At 38.4% G+C, this 22231-nt stretch overlaps 1 protein-coding gene across 2 annotated transcripts in view; it reads left to right on the forward strand.

Annotated features, from left to right (window-relative positions):
- Window positions 1–22231, forward strand: part of HPS5 (HPS5 biogenesis of lysosomal organelles complex 2 subunit 2) — a 1422788-nt gene that overhangs the window by 920546 nt on the left and 480011 nt on the right. For both annotated transcript variants that reach the window (XM_044059074.1, XM_044059075.1), the window contains exon 14: window positions 159–308. In XM_044059074.1, coding sequence (XP_043915009.1) covers window positions 159–308 — 150 coding nt within the window. The remainder of the gene's footprint in view (window positions 1–158; window positions 309–22231) is intronic.

The raw sequence follows: 22231 nt of genomic DNA on the forward strand, positions 1-22231 counted from the left end.
GAAAAAAAAAATCAGGATTGTGGCACCATCACTTTTGAATGGGAAGAAGCATAGAAAGAGTCATTACTATTTAGCTGCTGGGACTAGAAGGTTGTGGAAAATTTGAGTGTAGTAGAATGCCTTTTTATGACCACTGATATTTGTCACTTAATTTTCAGTGTTACCAAGTTTGTGCGCAAAACAACAGAAAAGATTGGAAATCTTCATATGTCTTCTGATCTTAAACAAGACTCAGAGCTGAAAGATGAAGACCAGCAGTGTGAAGTAGCTATCATCACTTCCTCCTATGTAGAAGAGACTGAAGTTGAGTAAGTAGTATATTTCTGTGGAGTGGGAGATGAGTATGAAAAATGCTCTTTTTGTTGGGCCAACTGCCCCCCCTTGTTCTTTTGTCTACAGTCATTTTGGTCAACTGATTGCTACTTTGTTTGAAAGCTATGTAAAAAAAAACATTGTTACTTAATGTGTACTTTTTGGAAGTCCCCCTACTGTCTTTCTCAGATGGATTCCATGCATGCACAGATAAATAGGGGTACTGGCTGGGATTAAGAAAGAATTTAGCTGCAAGTGTTAACTGCTGTGGCAAAAAGGACCTGTTAACACAAGCACAAAAACCAGCAATTGAGAGGCACATTAGCTGCAATTAGGAAGGCCATCATTATCAACTAATTTTCATGTCTCTGAATCATGCAGTGATTACCAAACGTGCTAATAAAGACTTTGCCTCAGTAATCACTGCTGGTGGCCCATCCATCGCACTGTCACAGACCACCCCCTCATTCATTTCCACATACTTACACACATTCATTCAAACACACACACACTCACTATTCACCTGTCCCTGATTTTATAGAACATCTATGATTTTACTTCTAATGTTTGCCATCTCTCGGCACAAGTTAGTCAGTAATGCCAGACATTCAAGTTTTATACTCTTTATTGCTCCTATAGATCTTTTTGCTGTAAAAACTGTTGTCCTATTACCTTTTTTTAAGGTGTAAAAATCAATTACCCAAACCAGCCAAAGGTTATCCAGGTAACCACCAAAGCTGAAAGCATACACATTTAAGGTACATGGAGTCAAAAGTGTCCCTGGTGTCTACTGTCCCGCCCCCAGTATTACAGCCTTTGCTTTTTGGTTGGGCGGGAGTTATGTGTATGTCAGTTTTGTCATCCCCAAAACACCCAAACACTCAGACATTCCCACATACACATAGACACTTCACCGTACAGCAGTTGCACACATAAACACCCTCAGCAAATCGCACTCAGACACACACAGCTACTCACTTGTGTATATTTGTATGTGTGTGTGTGTGTGTGTATATGTACACACACACACACACACACACACACACACACACACACACACACACACACACTAGAGACCACTCATACCACTACACGCATATTATGAATTAGTGAGTGTAATGTCTCTTCTGACCACATTAATTAACATAGCTATTTACTCTGAGCAACTCTATGACCTGCTGAACTGTGTAAATCCCTTACTGCATGGCATTTCTGGGGGGGGGGGCACATGATAAATTATCATATGCCTTTCCATTCCTCGTTAAGATTGCTGTAAGCAGTGGAGACAGCCCACTGCAGTAACTGTACAAACTGCCTAGACGGTTTCTATGAATCCACAAAAATGGCCATGCATCACTACACATACACACACACACACACACACACACACACACACACACATTCTCACTTCAATTATTCATTCATCTGCAACTTATTTTACAATAAATGTTAAAGCAGTGTTCTTGTTTCTGTTTGTCTAAAAATGTACAGTAAACTCTCAGTTAACTGGAACTCAAGCATCCCAGCACTCTCAAGCAACCAGAAAAAAAATGAAAGAAATACAGTACAATTTTCATGTGTTGCACTTTCTGTTTTCCATCCGCAGAAACATACCTTATGTTTTTAGAGTTTTAAAAAGGAAGAAATTCCCTCTCTCCCCAACCTGAGAACAAGTCAAACCAAACAAATAGGATAGGGTACAGTATTAGTCAGGCCTATTTGTAATAGTAACTCTCAAGCAACAAGAAACTGCAGTTGTCCAGCATCTACCAATCCCCATGGTTGCTGGTTAACTGTGAGTTTACTGTAACTGTAAAACAGGATGCCAGAGAGACGTATCAGGTGATAATTTATAAACAGGCAATTTACCCCTGAAATTAATGTCCGTTTACTCTACACTTTGATGTCAGAAGTTAATGTTAGATTTAGTTGTGATATTAGAGTAAAACAACAAAAAATACTGGGCTGCTCATCCTAAATCTACTGTGTACATTAGATATCTCCTTTTGTTTTGTTTTTTTGGGAAGGGTTGTCATCATGTGGTACAGTTTGATGATGTGAATTGGTGGACATCTTTTCACCCATGTCTGTTATACTGATGGGCCACTCAGCCTGTAGACAGTTGAGTTTTATCTGGCTACCGGTTTTGTGTGCTTAAAGGAAACATAAACTATCTCCTTGGAAATAAGGTTAAACATTTGGAGGAATGTTAGCAAGATTCATAGACAGCAGTGCTGCCGTGGCAGAGTTGGGGGCAGGGAGGAGACTGTGGGTGGCAAACTACATGCTTCAGTTAATTAACAGACGTGCCACTAAATACAGTAAATTGCTCATAGCATCACTGTTGTTAACTTAAAAATGTGTATACTCCTCCAAAGCTTGCCTAGTGTAGTCTGAAAGGAAGAACTAAAAGAGGCCACATGATATCTTCAGCAGCACTACCTAAAAGTACTGCTGCTCAATGCTAGGATTTTAAATAAAAAACTGCACTTCCTGTAGGGCTACTCACCAAGGAGAACACAGACATATGTGCAATCATAGAAACATGGTTCAGAACCATAGAAAGCACGCCGGCTATCAAAGACTGCAGTGCCTTTCATACATTTCAGTCCCCCTCAGCTTTGGATAAAACAAAATGAAGAGATGTCTCAGTGTTCATAAAGGAAAAGTACACTGCTAGACTGATCCAGCCATATGACTCACTTGAGCTGCTCCATGGCCAAATAACCATAGGTGCACCCTCCTGTCATATCCTTCCTAGCTACAGGTCCCCTAATGTGAGTCTGGAAAGTACACCTCATGCCTAAACCTACTGGAAACTCTTAACAGTCAGCTTAACACTGTACTTATGGGTGACTTCAACTACTCCTCCATAAACTGGAAGACTTATATGACCCATAATTCACTTACTCAGAGGTTTTTGGACCTTGTCAAAACAAACACCTGGGAGTAGCTAGTTAGCTACCCAACTAGAGGTACAAATATCCTAGACCTAGTAGTCATGATCATGGGGGGGAAGTTGATCCTTTTCATGCATTAACTCCTCCCTGTTAAGATCTGACCATAAAATGATTTCTTTTAGTATTAAAACTGACCTAGAACCCCCTTCAAATGCCAAGCCTGTTAAGAACTTTACTAAAGCCAAGTACCTCAAACTAAGTGACAGCTTATTAATCTTCCAAGCCCCTCCAACCCCAGATAACACTGAGGCCTACTCTGAGTTATATATAAAAACACTGTACAACCCCATTCATAGCTGCATAGAGGAGGCAGTACCTGTCCAAGTTAAACCTATGATTACTGTCAAAAATAAAGCCACTCAGTGGACCCCTAGCATAAATAAACTATTCAACAAAAGGAAAAAAATATATCCAGATTACGAGCAAACAACCCAACAGCAACCAGGTGTCTTCGCCAAATATCCAAAGAACAAATATACAGAAAATCACTAGGCAAAGACCAGGCTCCAGCTTATTTAAAAACAAACTGCTTTAATAATAAGGAACTCACACAAGTGCTTTCACCATTAGGCTTCTTCAGGTGCATGGATTATCCTAGTAAACACACCCATTTTATATCCAAAAATATTCAGCTTAATTGGTTCTTAAAGCCATATTACTCTACATTCATTCCCTTCTAATACATTACATGAGTACATATAAAAATATATAAAAATACTTCAGCTAATTTCTACAAGAATACCAGATTCTAATGCATACCATGATAATTATAAAAATAAAACAATAAGCCTATAAAAATACTAAAAAGCTAAGATATAAACTATCTACGTAATGGTCTGTTCTTTAAAACTGGCCTCAATGGAATAACATCATTAAGACCAGGTCCTGCATTTGCCTTACTCTCCATTCTACTTCCATAGTTTCTGTTTTATTTCTAATATCTCCCTTTCTCTTATTTTCACTAATAATACCCAATACTCTAAAATTGTGCTGAGTATTGGTTTCTTTTACATGCTTTGCCAAGGCATTGGAAATATTCCCCTTCCTAATATGGTATATATGTTCTCTTGTTCTATCTTTAAGGGGCCTATCTGTTTTACCCATGTAGAATTTATTACATATTTGGCAATTAGCCAAATATACTACATGCTTCGTATTACAGTCAGCTCTAACTCTTAGATAGAATATTTTATCTATGTCTGGATGTTTAAATTCCTTCTCTGTTGTTATATAACTACACCAAGTGCATTGCTTACATGGCACTGTTCCTATTATTGACTATGGAGCTTTTATTGCTCTACTAGTACATAATCTTCTTTTCAAGGATAAATTATTTTTAAATGTGAATTGTGGTGTTGAACTCAAAAATGTATTGATTTGTTCATCTATAGTTAGAATATTCCAATATTTAAAATATAATACTGGTATATTCTCTGATATTCCTTGAATAATCAAAACATGGCCTCAGATCCTTAGCCCCAAAGGTATTTTTACTCATATCATTTATATGTTCTACAGTTTCTGAAAAATATGGTTTAGCTTTGTTATGTCTTAATTCTTTTATAGATGCGATAGAGCAGCTAAGCAAGTGGTCAGAATTAGTAAAATATACCATCTTACAGAGCATATAGGGTTTATACAGCTTCAATAACTACTTATAAGTTCCTGCCATCAGCTGTTATTAAACTGCAGACATTCCATTTCAAAGAACAGTTATTGAGTCCACTTTGGAAGAAGGGAAAAACTAACAAATGGGGACTAGGTAATATACATAGACCACAATTTTGCTTTGGGAACCAGAATGAGAAGAAGCAAGTTTACCCTTTACTTGAAACAATGTCTAAAACTGAATCTGTATTTTAAGGTGTACCCGGCCATTCTAAAGACATTCTTTCTGCATGTGAATAACTTTTCTTTTTTTTGGAGCCAGAAGCAGCAGCAGCTGAACTTGTGAAATATAGATAAGGGATGCAACAAGGAGAAATGATCGGTAGAAGCGATAAAGAAAGGGAAAAACTCAGAGGCAGAACAGCAGAACGGATGACAGATGGCCAATAAAATCCTTTCCACTGTTTAAGAAAAAACTGTTGGATCAGCAGAAAGAAGCACAGCAGTATTCAAGGAGAGCTCATGACAGTTTGAGAGTCAATAGACCAGTGGAGAAAGGCAAGAATGCAGAAGAGGAGGGTAGGCAACAAGAATACTAAAACCTTTGTATCTGACAGAGTAAGAATGTGTTGAGTTAAAAGATGGATCTTAACGACCATGAGAGGAAGATTAGAACAAATTACGATTAGAACAAATTACTTACTTCTTGGGCTAATGATGAACATATTTGATAAAAACTTTGCAATTGTTGGACACCAAGAGGTTTTGAAGGATAGGAATAACAACCCCGATAAAAAAGAGAGAAGAAACTAAAAATTCTTTTTGACAGTGTGTTTAGCCTGCTCATCTTCAGCTTTTTTATTTTTTAACACCTTTTTTGAATTATCTCTTAAGACATAGGCAAACATGCATGTATATAAAAGAAAATAACCTATATTAACATATTCCCAATTGCAAACATTATAGATCGCATATATTATTTTGTATATTTATTATCAATCCAGTATTTCATAAATTGATCAGTTCCTGCCTTTCCTTACACCCGACTCCTCCTCCAAAATATTGTTCTGCATTTATTGTTCCCATAGTTTCCATTTTTCTATATAATTTGCTCCTACCCTTTTCTAAAGATCCCACTTCCAGTTCTTTTACCTCTGTGACAATATTCAGTACTTAAAATACAGTTGTTTTTTTAGACTTTGATTTCCATTTTCTAGAAATCTAGCCACCAGAATTAAACTTAAGGCTATTTTATGTATAGGCAGTTCAGATCCTGTATCCCAGCTCAACAGTAAAACACATAATTTCCTTAGTTACAACCATTTGCTCACCCAATATTTTTGACAAAGTTCTCTGTAGGGAATTTATAAATACAGCCTGCCAACTCATTACACTCCTAAAACAAATGTTTCAGTTACCTCTTTCTTCTCCATCACACCTCTAACGCTTGCTATCTGCCTGAGGAAAAAAATATTTGGAGTCTGCTTGGAGTACCTATGCAAAACTTCCAAGCAGAAAATACTAATCTTCTAGATATGTTTCATATTTGGGAGCTATACACGTCTTCCCATTTTTTCTTGCAAACTGCTTTTCCAGTCTCTCTATTCCCAATCTTTTCTAACCTCCTCTGGTTGATTGCTATAGTTTTAGTGCAGTATTTTATTTGCCCTACTAATTATCCCTTTTTTAATAGGAACTTCTTATTGCTCCAGTTAAAAAGCGCTACCAATGCAGGTCTTCCACTTAGGATTCCCCTATCCTGTTCTCTTTGCCTTTATTCTAATATCAATCCCTGATAGGGAAGGCTGTCTCTAGCCTGCAGTCCGTATGTCTTCTTCACCTCTTCCTGTTCTGTTACCACTCCCTCTGTAGTCATTTGCTCCCAATACCTTTGTTCCTTTTGCCAGTTTTCTGCAGTAAATTCCATCCCCCTAATTGCAACCATCCCTGCTGGCAAAAACGCCTTTCTCCATTCTCATGTTCCAGACACCTTTTGCTTATTTTCTGTACCTGTACTTGCAGTCATGCCTATTGGCGTAATCTGTATTCTCCATTCTCATGTTGGCTCAGTTCTTAGAATACCTGCTGCTACTTTATGAACATAATATTCTGTATGGTAGATGTTATTCTTCTAAAGGGTCTGCATCAAAAATTGTTTCTTGAATTTCTCCCCATTTCATCATCATCTCTTTCCACTTTGAATTATAGCATTCTGCTTGTGTTATGTATATGAGCCTTAAATGAATTGTTCTAAAATATCCCTTCAAATCCTATAGTTTTGAACACCTTGTTGTATTGGAAGGATTAACTTATCCCATTTGACCCTTGCCCTCCCCCCTCCCCAGATAAAATTCTTTGACCATTTATTAATTACTTGTCACAACTGTGGTTAATAAAATATGCCTGACCTTTATATAAAACTGAAGGGAATAAAAACATTTTCACTGATTGTATATTGCTGTCCATATTCAAAAACAAGAGCTTCCAGTTTCTCAGTTTTTATATTATCTTTTGATTAGTCTCTTCCCACATATCCTTAGCTGCCCTAACAGAATCCTTTTTAATCCATACTCATAGATATTTCATGTTATCATATCCAAATAAGTATGGGTATTGCTGAACCAATTAATGTGTGGGTACATAGCTTACAGCTGTAGCCTTTGTTTTATCTTTAATTGTACATCCCAAAAAGACTTGAAACTGTCTGAGCATGTTCCACAACAGTGAGGTGTCCTTGTCTGCTTTTGTCAGGTACAAAATAGTATAATCTGCAAATAAAACCAACTTTTCTTGATTACCATACCAATTATGTCCATGAATTTCTGAGTCCCTTATTTTCTTTGCCGATGACTCTAAATATAACTCAATTAACAAAGGGGGAAGGAGGACACCCCTGCATGGTTCCTCTGTTCAGACACAGCTTATTAGAAGGGAACCCTCCCTCTTTAATTTTTGCCTCCGATTCCTCATATATCCTCGTAATTAACCATCTGATGTTGTCAATCTTTATTCATTCATGACAGATTGGTTTTGGTTCCGTCTTTGGAACCAACTCAGCCAATGTAACAAGCTTGCGCCAGCCGGAAACTCTCGAGCTAAAGTTACCCATAGTGCCCCTCTCTTCATCTCTTCAGATCTTGTTTGCCATGTAGAGATTTAAGATGCATCAGGCCTGCTCTCAAGCTGTTATATTTTTCACAAAATCTTTGAAATTTTTTGCATCTGTTCTTCTAAAATCTCTTTATTGATTAGTTATAGTCCTTTTACTGTGAGAGTGATTTTCCTTCTCCTAATTAGCTTGTTGGTACTACTTTGTACTATTGATGGTACAGGCCCCTCCCTTCCCCTTACCCCTTGGTAATCTTTGTACCATCGTTGGTATTTTTTTCCTTCCTTCCTTTTACCCTCTTGGGTGTATCTTTTATTACCATTGTTGGTATTATCAAAAAAAAAAAACTTTTCCTTACTATATGTGTCTTGATCGCTGACATAATTTCTTGTTGTTGTTCTTATTGTTTTTGTTGACAACGGCTGACAAAAAAGGTACCACTGGCTTTAAACAGTGTGACAAATGTGGCAGGAAGATGCCAAATTCTGATGGGCATCTCTCCTACGTGTACTATTTAGGAGTACTACACTTGCAAGTTCAACCTCCATGCGAGCTCTGCAAGGGCTTTAGTGCCCGCACCTTAGCAAAGTATAAAATAAGTTAATTTTAAAGGGTCTTCTAAAAACCACTTTCTTGGAGGCTTTATCTGAGGCTTAGGTATCAACCCCTCCCAAGAAAGAGACAAAGAAGAGGAGTCATTCGGTCCCAATGTCTCCTCAGTCACAGGAACCGAAAACTTCTAAAACCCAGGTTCATACTGAACCGAAGACTAAACATGCCAAACTGACACTGACAACTCTGTCTGCACCGGAACCTAAAACTCCCTCCATGATGCCATCTTCAACTACAGAACCAACGACAGCAATTGCCATTGTACTGACCCCTTCCACAGAACCGCAGACCTTCTTGGCACCAACAATAGCTTCTGCCTTAAAAAATTGGTCACCCTTCCCATCACAACTTTGAGGTCATTCGACCATGGTGCCGAAGGTCGAGACATTAGCCAGGACCCAATACTCCCCATCCATTGACCCCTTTGTTGGACAGCAGCTTAGTCTTTTTCTTGACCAGCCAGAATCTCCATTGGGGATGTCCACTCATTCCACCAGGAGCCTTTTGGAGCTTGATGTAGAGAGACTTGTGGATCAGCTCCTAGCAGCCAGAGGCATCCCAACCCCTTCCAGGACCTCACTCCCACCTGGAGCCAAGGGTTTTTCTCCCCAGACTCCAACCTATATTCCTCCTTCAACCCCCCCCAACAGGTCTTGGAGCCATCGATGCCAACGCCCCTCCCAGTGCCAGCTTCTTCGGTTCCATTGGTAGATCTCACCGTGGTTCTGGAACCTACCCTATGGACCACGGCTCAGTTGGAGCCGACCCACCCTCGACACCATGACTGGTCTGTCAGCACCATGATCTCTAGTATGGCACCAATTTTTTTCTATGGCGCCATCTATAGTTCTGGTTGCTTTGACAGCTTTGAGTCCTCTCGTGGCTCCTTCCCTGGAGTTGGGCATGTCAGAGTGGGATGTGACCCTGGTTCTGAGGTTGTCTTTCTCAGTTCTGGGCTTCAGTCCCTCTTCAGGCGGGCTTGCCTTCCAGGTTATTGAGAGAGCACTCACCTCAGCAGGCTCACAGTTGGCTCCTATGGCCCCCGAATGTCATATATATATATATATATATATATATATATATATATATATATCCTGTGGATCGCAGCTGCCACAGTCCACATTACTGGGGCAATGGGCACGGGAGCAGCAAGATACTCTACCGCAGGTTACCCTCTCTTTGGAGTCCTCTTCAGACCTTCCCCCTGATGAGCCACCCCATAAGAGATCATACAAGAGGATGCATGTTGACTCATCTGGGGAATCTCTCACCGAAGATGCTGATTTTGATGAAGGGGAAGGGTCCCCATGGTCGCCTCCTGAAGATGTCTCCTTTGGAGACATACTAGAGATATTTAAAAAGAGGGGTGACTGGAAGCCCACCAACCTTTCCTCAGAGGAATCTGTTTTCTTGCAAGATTTCTGTGCCCTGCCCTCTACTTCCTGGATGATCCTGCCTGCAGATGAGTTGGTCAAGCTCATCGTGTATTGCACTTGGAAGGCCCCTGACACCGAGCCAATCCCCCAGAGACCAGACAAGATATTCTCCACCCAGATGATCACCCCCCCACTGGTCCAAAGGCTTGGTAGTAGATGCTATGGTGGTGACGGCGGCCTCAAAGAAAGAACAAGCAGAGGAGAGTCCTGCTGTCCATCCTCAAAACAGAGAGTCTCAGACATTGGACAGATTAGAGAACCGGCTTTATGCTTCAGCAATCTTTGCCATATGGTCATTGAATTATTTGGCACATTTTACCCATCTTTAAAGGGACCTGATCACAGAACTTTCAGGAACCTTAGCAGGAGCAGTGTCTGATGAGGTACGTGAGAAAGTTGCCTTGCAGCTTGCCACCATGGAATCAGTATCTAATTTGTCCATGGGGTTGATTGGGCATACAACCAAAGGGGAGGCCAGAGCAGAGGCTTCAGGTGTTGTCTTGAGACGTTACACCTGGATGCGCTTCTGCTACTTTGAGGAGCCCTTCAACTCTTCCTTCGTCAATGCTCCCATCGATGATCCTCTCTATTTGGTCCAAAAGTTAAAGATACGGTAGCCAGGTATGAAAAGGACGGTAAAACCCTGTCTGCTGTGGGTGTACGTTTTGCCACTCCCCAACGATCTTACACCAGGAATCAGAGAAGTGGAAAAATGTGTTTCAAAAAATCCCAAGGGCCTTTTTGTGACACACACGTTGAGTTTTCCCCCTGGGGCAGAGGGGGGAACTCATCAGAAAGACACCTCCCCATGGCAGAGGGGGCCTGCATAACCAGGGCTTCAGAGATTCCTTTTCTGGGCAGCCATACCAGCGTTCCTGAAGATCATCCTGATTGCTTGCCTCTGGAAGCAGTCCAGGGACGATTGTCTTTACACCACTTAGCCTAGCATTCTATAACATCAGATTCCTGGGTGCAGATAATAATTACCAGAGGTTACCACATTCCTTTCTATCTTTACCTGAGTCCACAAAGGCGAATCCCTGCTGTTCCACTCAGTCAGAGGGACACAGCAGTGCAAGAAATTAAAAAGCTACTCGAAAAGAGTCATCTAAACAGTCCCACAAGATCAAGTAGAATCTGGATTTTACTCAAGATTCTTTTTAGTGCTAAAAAAGACAGGGGACTGGAGGCCATTTGTAGACTTCATCATCCTAAACAAGTTCGTCAAACAGACCAAATTCCAGATGGTCACGGTTCAGTCTATCCTCCCGTTTCTGGAAAAAGACCATTGGATATGCTTGATAGAGCTCCAGGATACATATTACTATATAAAAATGGAAATCTCTCCAGGAGATATCTCCGCTTCCAGCTGGGAGCCAGTCATTACCAATTCTAAGTGCTGCCCTTTGGGCTTTCTACAGCCCCCATAGTGTTTACCAAGTGTATGGCAGTAGTAGCAGCTCACTTGAGACTGCAAAGATTCCAGGTGTTTCCATATTTAAACTGGCTCCTTACCGCCCCATCAAGCATCTTCTACTTCTCGCCTTGCACTATACCCTGCAGCTGGCACAGCTCTTGGGTATCTCAATAAACAAAGAGAAGTCGAAACTAGTATCTTCTCAAAGCCTAGAATTCATAGGAGTAACATTCGACACGAGGTCCTGTCTTGTCACTCTTCCTCATCACAGACTACAGAGGCTAAGATCTCCGCTCTGGATGATACTCTCTCAGGCCAAGGTCCTAGCTCATTTAGTCCTTCAACTGCTAGGGTCAATGGCAGCAACAATCACCATAGTTCCCCTAGCCAGACTCCATATCAGGCTACTACAATGGCTCCTAGTGTCACAATGGTCCCTACGCATCCTATGTCCCACCCAATCCACATAACAAACTGCTGCAAGCAGGATCTGAATTGGTGGATGAAGTCGGAAAAGGAGTTATGGAGTCGTCCCTTCTCACTTCCTCAGCCCAAGGACGTAGTGACCACGGATGTATACCTGATGGGGGTGGGGGGGCATTTTCAAGGAAAGTCAGTTCAAGGCACTTGGTCCCACTTAGAGGCCAATTTGCATATCAGTGTCCTAGAACTGAGGGCAGTGCTTCTGGCATTGCAAGCATTCCAATCTGCCCTCTCAATGGGAACAATTGCTGTTCATTCGGACAACATGTCAGTCTGGTATATACACAAATGGGGGGAACCAGATCCTACCCGTTATGTCAGGAACTCATGAGAGTATGGCAGTGGGTGATAGCCTCCAACCGCTTTCTGGTAGCAATGCACATTCCCTGGAATTCCCAGTGTGATTGCGGATAAACTGAGCAGGTGCATTCTCCTGCCTCACGAGTGGTCTGTCAGTCCCAAGGTAGCGTTGGAGATTTTTCTTAGCTGGAGTCAGCTTTGCTGCAATCTATTTGCATCTCCCAACAACCACAAATGCAGCAGCTATTTTGGGGAGTCCTCGAGGGACGCTCTTGTACACGATTGGCTCCCAGGACTGCTTTATGCCTTCCATTTCCTTTGATTCCACTATTTTTAACTCAATCCTTCCAATGGAGCTCAGGAAGATTGCACTGTAACTTCCAATGGGCAGAGCCTAAGCCTTTTGACAGAATCAAAATTATGTCCTTACATTTCAAATAAATGTTTATATCTCTGGAAACATAGCGATTATAAAAGAAGTATAAATGGCAAATTTTTCACCATAAACAGTTTTTAATGTGGTAGTATTCTTTAGGTTCTAGGTCTTAAACTGAATTTTATAAGTCACGGTCAACACAGTAACTATTACATATGTAATATTTTGTAAACAATTTACAATATCTCAGCAACCACCCAAGTTACACATATACTGTCAAAAGCATTTTATTCATCTAACTGAGAGCTTTTGTATGAGGCTAAGAAGGTATGTGTATGTTACTTGGTTGTTGAGATGTTCAGAAAAATGTGAATATTCTGTCTATATAAATTAATATCATAAAAACAGCAGTTAATATCTATTTACCTGCACTAGACAGAGGTCAAATATGAATACAGTTGAGTTTGCCATTGTGTAAGCTTTAATATGAAGTATTTTAAAAGCTTGTGCATAGCATGATTTTGGAATTATTGATGCAAATATGAACAAGCAATATTTGATGCCTAGAGGCTTCAGTAGGAGTTAACTGCAGATGTACCTGGAGGTGTCGCTCGGATGTAATGAGTTAAAGAAAGCACATCAGTTGAGAATCAAAGTAATCCTTATTGCACCCTATTGACCCCACTAAGTCTGGTTTCCTTTCCTTTGGCCTCACCTAGTTCACCACCCATGGACTCTGGACCCAACTCCAAGATTACTATCACATCCACAGGGGTTGGTCCATCCAAACCTATCGAGCCTTAAGCTGACAGCTTGGTACCTCCACTTCTAGTAATTGCCAGGCAAAATAATCTATCTTCCCCTATGCAAAAAATACTTCTAGCTTCCCATAAACTGTCCACCAGGAAAATGTATTATAGTAAGTGGAACAGATTTGTGTTGTGGTCTCGAGAAAAAGGACTTGACCCCTTTTCAGCTCCTATTAATACAGTGCTGGCGTACTTATCAACCTTACTCCATTCAAGAGCCTCAGCTTCTACTATTAGAGTCCATTTAGCAGCTATCTCAAATTTCCATAATGGTTTTGAAGATTTCTTTTTAATATCTTATCATCTCTGCAAAACCTTCATAAAAGGACTCGTGCATTTAAAACAACCTTTAAAGAGCCCTTTGAACCTTGGAATTTGACTCTAGTCCCACAAACCTTGACTTATCAACCCTTTGAGCCAGCTGCCACCTGCGATATAAAATTTTTGTCTTGGGAGACTTTATTCCTGGTAGCCATCAATTCAGCCAGGAGAATATCAGAATTACAGGTCTTGTGTGTAAAGCGCCCTTACATAGTTTTTCACAAAGAGAGGTTATCTCTTTGGACTAACCCCTCCTTTCTACCCAAAGTTGTATCATATTTCAATATTAATCAATCCATTGACCTGCAAGGCTTCTTCCCAAATTTTGTTAACAAAAGAGAATATTGTTTGCATTTATTGGATGTGAATAGACAATTGCGTTTTTACTTAGGACTAAATCATTCCAGAATTCAGGTGAATTGTTCCTGTCTTTTTCAGAGACCAAGTTAGGTAAATCAGTTTCTAAAGTCACTTTGGCAAAATGGTTGAGAAGACTGCATTTCCTTTGTCTATCAACAAAATAAAATGTGTTTAACAGCTAAAGGCAAGGCTCATTCAACCAGATCAGTTGCCACTTCCATAGCCTTTCATTCAAGAGCTTCTATGGATGACATTTGCGCAGCAGCTGCTTGGGCTACCCCTCATATCGTTATCACTCATTACAAATTAGTCATGGTCTCCAGGGGGAGAGCATCCTTTGGCTCAGTGGTGCTCAAGAATATCCTTCCATAGGGCCTCCCAGGACATAAAGTAGCTAGAGAGACTATCGCATCTGTCATGAATGAATGAAGATTGACAACATCAGATAAAGAAGTTATGTTCTTACCATAACATTCCATCTGTGTTATCGATCTTCATTCATTCATGACATCCAACCCTCCTACCCCCCTCCAAAGACTCCTGGAGGCTCAGATTTGGTCCTGGTTGCATGATAGGGCATTTGCTCAGGCAAAGCCAACGCTTTCTTATTCTTACGGGCAAACTCAATCTGAAGAGATGAGGAGAGGGGCAGTATGGTTAACCTTAGCTCGAGGGTTTCTGGCTGGCGCGAGCTTGTTACATCTGCCAAGTTGGTTCAGAGGACAGAACAGAAACCCATCTTTCATGAATGAATGAAGATCGACAACACAGATGGAACGTTATGGTAAGAACATAACTTCTTTTTTGTATTAGGAATGCAAATGCTTCCATTGCTGTACTCATAAAATCACAGCTTACTGATTTGAATGCTTTCTGTCCATCAAGACCCACCAACAGCAGTATTTTCTTAGATTCTGCTCATCATTGTTCTAGTAATAAAATCAATGTGCAGCAAGCAGAGAGCGAAACAGAGCTAGAAAATATCAAAATCTTCAGTAGGAAAGTCCAATAACTAAATCAGTCCACGGATGTAGAATACTCAGCAATAAAAACTTTATTAGACAAGCGATTTCGCTATGGATAGCTTCTTCAGGTCTATTTTAAAAATAAATCAGAGTTGCTCTATATATATGTGGTTGACACTGAGTTGAAAGTTCATTGTACAACCTCATTACATATTTAAAAGGGTAAAACAGGCTGTTATTTGTTGTCAGAGAAACTAGTCTAAAATAAAAACATCAATTGTACATGTACATTCATGTCACTATCATATATTCAATAATAAAAGACATATATATGAAATATATATAAAATGTATATAAAAAATAGTATAAAAAATATATATATTAACTATCAATATATTCAGTAACATGTCTGTTGAAAAGACCACATAATTCAAAAACATATACATATAAGTCTCATCACTTGTATATGTATGAACACTATACAAACACCATTTATACACACTCATGAGACCATGATCGTGCATAAATAGTATGAAAGACAATATTGAGACCTATATAAAACCTTCTTCAACTGATGCATATGTATATGTAAATGATAAATGTGGAGACAATACATGAAAATGCATAGATGCATACAGGACACTCCAAATATTTAAACCTATAGTAGAATATATGAAGGATATCCTATAATGTCATTAACTAATATATATATATATATATATATATATATATATATATATATATATATATACATGTATAAGATACATAGAAGATATGGCTTGTATATTTATACTGTTATGAGAATTCTACTTAATCTTTCTACGTTTCCTTAATCGTGGTTTTATGGATGCTCTTTCATTTAAGCCTACCCCATTGTCTGCCCTTAAGCGTATGATCCAATCACTTTCCTTGCTTTCAGTATGACTTCTGATATCTCCCCCTCCTATACTGGTTGGTATAATTTCCAGTACTCTAAAGCTAAAGGTATGTGACATATCATTGTTCATGACATGTTTGGCTAAGGCATTGTTGGATGACCCTCTTCTAATGTTATAAATGTGTTCCCTAATTCGGTCTCTGAACTTCCTATTGGTTTTGCCCACGTAAAAGCTAGTACATACTTGGCATACCGCAAGATATACTATATTGCATGTCATGCAATTTGCTATAATGTCAGTCCTAAATGTTTGCCCTGTATCAGGATGTACAAATGTAGAGTCAGTATCTATGTACGAACAGAAATTACATTGACCACAAGGCATCGTATTGCCTCGGTCTGTATTTATATCTGTCTCATTCGAGTAACAGAGCATTCTTTTTAAATTCTTTTTATTTCTGTACTGAAATTTCGGAGTGTCACCAACTATATTCCTAATATCATCATCGATCTGGAAAACAGTCCAAAATCTACTAATGATATCCTTAACTTTACAATGATCTGATGTAAAGGTAGTGGTGAACTTGACAGTAGATGTTATGTCACTGTTCTTTACCTGATTGTTTATGGCTTCCTTTGGTCCAAAATATGGTGCCGCACTAGTAGACCTCAGGTCCAATGAATCTTGTAAATTTCTATTCACTTCATGGGTCTCATACCCTCTCTCTAATAGTCTATCCTTCAAACTATCAAGTTCAGTGACAAAACCTTCCTCTGTGGGATTGAGCCTGGAGGTCCTTATTGCTTGTCCTCTGATGATATTTTTATACTTTCATACTATTTATGCATGATCATGGTCTCATGAGTGTGTATAAATGGTGTTTGTATAGTGTTCATACATATACAAGTGATGAGACTTATATGTATATGTTTTTGAATGATGTGGTCTTTTCATCAACAGACATGTTACTTAATATATTGATAGTTAATATACATATATATTTTTTATACTATTTTTTTATATACATTTTATATATATTTCATATATATGTCTTTTATTATTGAATATATGATAGTGACATGAATGTACATGTACAATTGATGTTTGTATTTTAGACTAGTTTCTCTGACAACAAATAACAGCCTGTTTTACCCTTTTAAATATGTAATGAGGTTGTACAATGAACTTTCAACTCAGTGTCAACCACATATATATAGAGCAACTCTGATTTATTTTTAAAATAGACCTGAAGAAGCTATCCATAGCGAAAGTGCTTGTCTAATAAAGTTTTTATTGCTGAGTATTCTACATCCGTGGACTGATTTAGTTATTGGACTTTCCTACTGAAGAGTTTGATATTTTCTAGCTCTGTTTCGCTCTCTGCTTGCTGCACATTGATTTTATTCTATAACTTTTTGGCAGAGGAGCGTTCATCCTACAGGTGGCTATTTATTTTTCATTTACATTCATTGGCTCCTTTATTAGCCACCTCACGGAGCAGACTGTTCATTTAACTTTGTTACCACTTGTGTTGCACATTTATATATCCATATACGTTGGGCACGTTAACAATGGCCAATATTGAGCTAGACTACGTCCCTCGAGGTGAATACCGGAGGAACGAGTCATTGGTCCATTGTTTTAAACAATATCTGGCTTGTACTGCCGTTTCGGCTTGGCATCTAGATACTCTGGCGCCGAGAGATGACATCACGCCAGAGACCATGAACATGGAATGCTTACACCAATTATTAGAAGATATGGAGCGGAGTTTTTACAAATTGAAGAGACTTCAGGTACAACGCATACATTTGCGTTTGTGCTTAGACATGAACATCGTACCGAGAGGGTTGCGCATTTTCAACATGCCCAGTCAAGGGCGGGACTACCCTGAATTACTATCGGCGTGGCAGCGACTTAACCTAAAAGCCAGTCGGAGATACTTGGAACTATTAATTAATTTTTTCGAACCAGAAGAACAAGCCTTGACTTTGGATATTAACAATAAACAAACTATCATCTTTGAGGAGTTTCCAGAAGGTATTGTTACACCTTTATTTGAAAATGTGTTGGACAGTGTATCAGCTTTAGAAAGAAAGCTGATACAACAGAAAAAACATAAAATCAGTAGAGATTTGAACGACTTTAAATTGGGCCACGTGTTCACTTGGCCCAGATATAATTCCAATGCTACTATTGGTAACAATACTAATCATATGAAGTATGCTAATATGTCTAGTGAAGTATCTAACAGTTCTAGTAATGTGATTAATACACAATTTATTTCTGCTAATGCTAATGTCAATAGGCCTGGACATATCAGCAATAGCATTGTAAATGACAAGTGTAAAGTAAGTAATAATGTCATAACCTGTAATGCTATCAATGACCACGAATGTGTTATTGAACCAGAGGCTCTCAGAAATAATACCAGTGGTCAACAAGCTGGTGTAAGTGCAGGAGACACTAATATATCTGTTCTTAAGAACGTACATACAGACATTATAAACAGAGTTAAGCAGGTTATTCCTCTAACAACAAAGGACAATGCAGAGAATGCTGATACCATCACTTTGCATGACATAGACAATGAAACTGTAGAATCTATGGCCTTGTCCTCTAATGATTCGAATGATGTGATACACATCATGCATCCTAGTATGCAAGAGGGAACTAATTTATATCCCAAAATACAAATTGTGAGAAACAAACCAGCTTTAGAAGAAAGGAATGCAAATGTTGCAGTTGGACAGAAGACACATAGTAACCAGGGAATGATAAACCCTGAAGCATTATTAAATGTTTCTTTTCCCCTACCGGTACGAATGGAGAAGGGTCCCAGACGTACGCGCTCGATGAGTCGCGGACGCCAGAAAAGGAAATACTCAGAAGAGTTTCCGCAGAATCAAACCTTGAAAAAGATGTGGAAGAAATAGGGAAGATGGCAGTATATAATCTGTCTAAGAGAATATTAACCAGTGATGATATCACTCTTCTAAGTAAAGGAATGAATTTTATACCCAAAGGTAGAAGTAGTATTGCAGAAACTGTTGTTGATTTGAAACTGTTTTGCAGGAATGTTATGCTCAGGCTTATCTATAAAGATAGCAATAATAAGGCTCAAGCGGATGCGAAATTTATATACAAGAAATTGAGTGAATATGTTCCTATTAATCATCCAATTATAGAGACGTATCAACGACTCACTGAGGATGAATTACATAAATATTATAAGGAGAACAGTAGTAGGAGATATCGTTATGCAGATAACTTAACTCATGGAGAAAGATTGAGTTTGAAAAACTTACAAAAAGACAGAACTATTGTGGTGAGACCAGCAGATAAGGGAGGAAGGGTAGTGGTCATGGATATTGACCATTATTACACAGCAATGAAAAATATGCTGAGTGACAACTTCTATGAAGTTGTGACCAGTGACACAATGAATAGTATTATTAGATCGATTAGTAATATATTATTTGATCTCTATTTGAGTAAATTGATAGATGAAGACCTCTATGGGTATTTAACAATCAAAGCACCACTGTTACCTATCATGCATGGTCTTCCCAAAATTCATAAGAATAGAGATGACCCTCCCATGCGTCCCATTGTGTCAGGGCGGGGTTGGGTCACGGAACACCTATCTGTGTACATAGAGAAGAATCTTAGACCAATTTTGAATAAAAATAGCTATGAACTGAGGGATTCCAAACAGTTTTTGCTTGATTTATATGATTGTGTTAATCATCATGATGGGTTAGATGGATGTATTTTTGCTACCCTTGATATCCAATCATTATTCACTGTCATACCGAATGACCTTGGCATTACTTATATTTCTGACTATTTGAAAAAACATAGTAACTACAGTATTGTTGAGATAGATTTAATATTACATTTTCTGGAATTAGTTTTAGAGAACAATATTTTCGTTTTTGATGATGTTATTTATAGACAGGTGGACGGTGTTGCAATGGGCACACCGTGTGCCAACAGTTATGCAAATATGTTCTTGGCACAATGGGAGGAGAGTGTATTATTCAAGACAGACCCATTTATGCAATATGTCCTGTTTTTTCGACGTTTTGTTGATGACGTTTTTATTTTATGGCAAGGGACAGCTGATGTTTTAGAACTTTTCTTAGGGACTATGAATAATCTAACTAGTTTCCTTAGATTTACTTTAAATTATTTCGAGAACAAGATTGAGTTCTTGGATTTATATATTGAGAGACTACCTAATGGGTTAATCAACACAGGCATATTTAGAAAGAACTGTTATAGTAACTCTCTGTTAATGAGATCAAGCATGCACCCGTCTTTTGTTTTTAAAAATATCATCAGAGGACAAGCAATAAGGGCCTCCAGGCTCAATCCCACAGAGGAAGGTTTTGTCACTGAACTTGATAGTTTGAAGGATAGACTATTAGAGAGAGGGTATGAGACCCATGAAGTGAATAGAAATTTACAAGATTCATTGGACCTGAGGTCTACTAGTGCGGCACCATATTGTGGACCAAAAGAAGCCATAAACAATCAGGTAAAGAACAGTGACATAACATCTACTGTCAAGTTCACCACTACCTTTACATCAGATCATTGTAAAGTTAAGGATATCATTAGTAGATTTTGGACTGTTTTCCAGATCGATGATGATATTAGGAATATAGTTGGTGACACTCTGAAATTTCAGTACAGAAATAAAAAGAATTTAAAAAGAATGCTCTGTTACTCGAATGAGACATATATAAATACAGACCGAGGCAATACGATGCCTTGTGGTCAATGTAATTTCTGTTCATACATAGATACTGACTCTACATTTGTACATCCTGATACAGGGCAAACATTTAGGACTGACATTATAGCAAATTGCATGACATGCAATATAGTATATCTTGCGGTATGCCAAGTATGTACTAGCTTTTACGTGGGCAAAACCAATAGGAAGTTCAGAGACCGAATTAGGGAACACATTTATAACATTAGAAGAGGGTCATCCAACAATGCCTTAGCCAAACATGTCATGAACAATGATATGTCACATACCTTTAGCTTTAGAGTACTGGAAATTATACCAACCAGTATAAGAGGGGGAGATATCAGAAGTCATACTGAAAGCAAGGAAAGTGATTGGATCATACGCTTAAGGGCAGACAATGGGGTAGGCTTAAATGAAAGAGCATCCATAAAACCACGATTAAGGAAACGTAGAAAGATTAAGTAGAATTCTCATAACAGTATAAATATACAAGCCATATCTTCTATGTATCTTATACATGTATATATATATATATATATTAGTTAATGACATTATAGGATATCCTTCATATATTCTACTATAGGTTTAAATACTTGGAGTGTCCTGTATGCATCTATGCATTTTCATGTACTGTTTCCACATTTATCATTTACATATACATATGCATCAGTTGAAGAAGGTTTTATATAAGTCTCAATATTGTCTTTCATACTATTTATGCACGATCATGGTCTCATGAGTGTGTATAAATGGTGTTTGTATAGTGTTCATACATATACAAGTGATGAGACTTATATGTATATGTTTTTGAATGATGTGGTCTTTTCATCAACAGACATGTTACTTAATATATTGATAGTTAATATATATATTTTTTATACTATTTTTATATACATTTTTTATATATATTTCATATATATGTCTTTTATTATTGAATATATGATAGTGACATGAATGTACATGTACAATTGATGTTTTTATTTTAGACTAGTTTCTCTGACAACAAATAACAGCCTGTTTTACCCTTTTAAATATGTAATGAGGTTGTACAATGAACTTTCAACTCAGTGTCAACCACATATATATAGAGCAACTCTGATTTATTTTTAAAATAGACCTGAAGAAGCTATCCATAGCGAAAGCGCTTGTCTAATAAAGTTTTTATTGCTGAGTATTCTACATCCGTGGACTGATTTAGTTATTGGACTTTCCTACTGAAGATTTTGATATTTTCTAGCTCTGTTTCGCTCTCTGCTTGCTGCACATTGATTTTATTCTATAACTTTTTGGCAGAGGAGCGTTCATCCTACAGGTGGCTATTTATTTTTCATTTACATTTATTGTTCTAGTAATGTCAAATGTTTTCCATTTTGACAACACCTATAGTCCTGGTTTAAAAATGAAATGTGCCTATATGAAGCTGGGTCTGAGGGTTCCTATTATGTGATGTCTTGATCAAACTTGAAAGCACAAAATGGCATATAAGCAATTTCTTTACCTGGGAAAGAAATTGCTTGGCC

Source organism: Protopterus annectens, chromosome 17.part0 (assembly GCF_019279795.1).
Source record: "Protopterus annectens isolate FY-2018-M chromosome 17.part0, PAN1.0, whole genome shotgun sequence".
Lineage (NCBI taxonomy): Eukaryota > Metazoa > Chordata > Ceratodontiformes > Protopteridae > Protopterus > Protopterus annectens.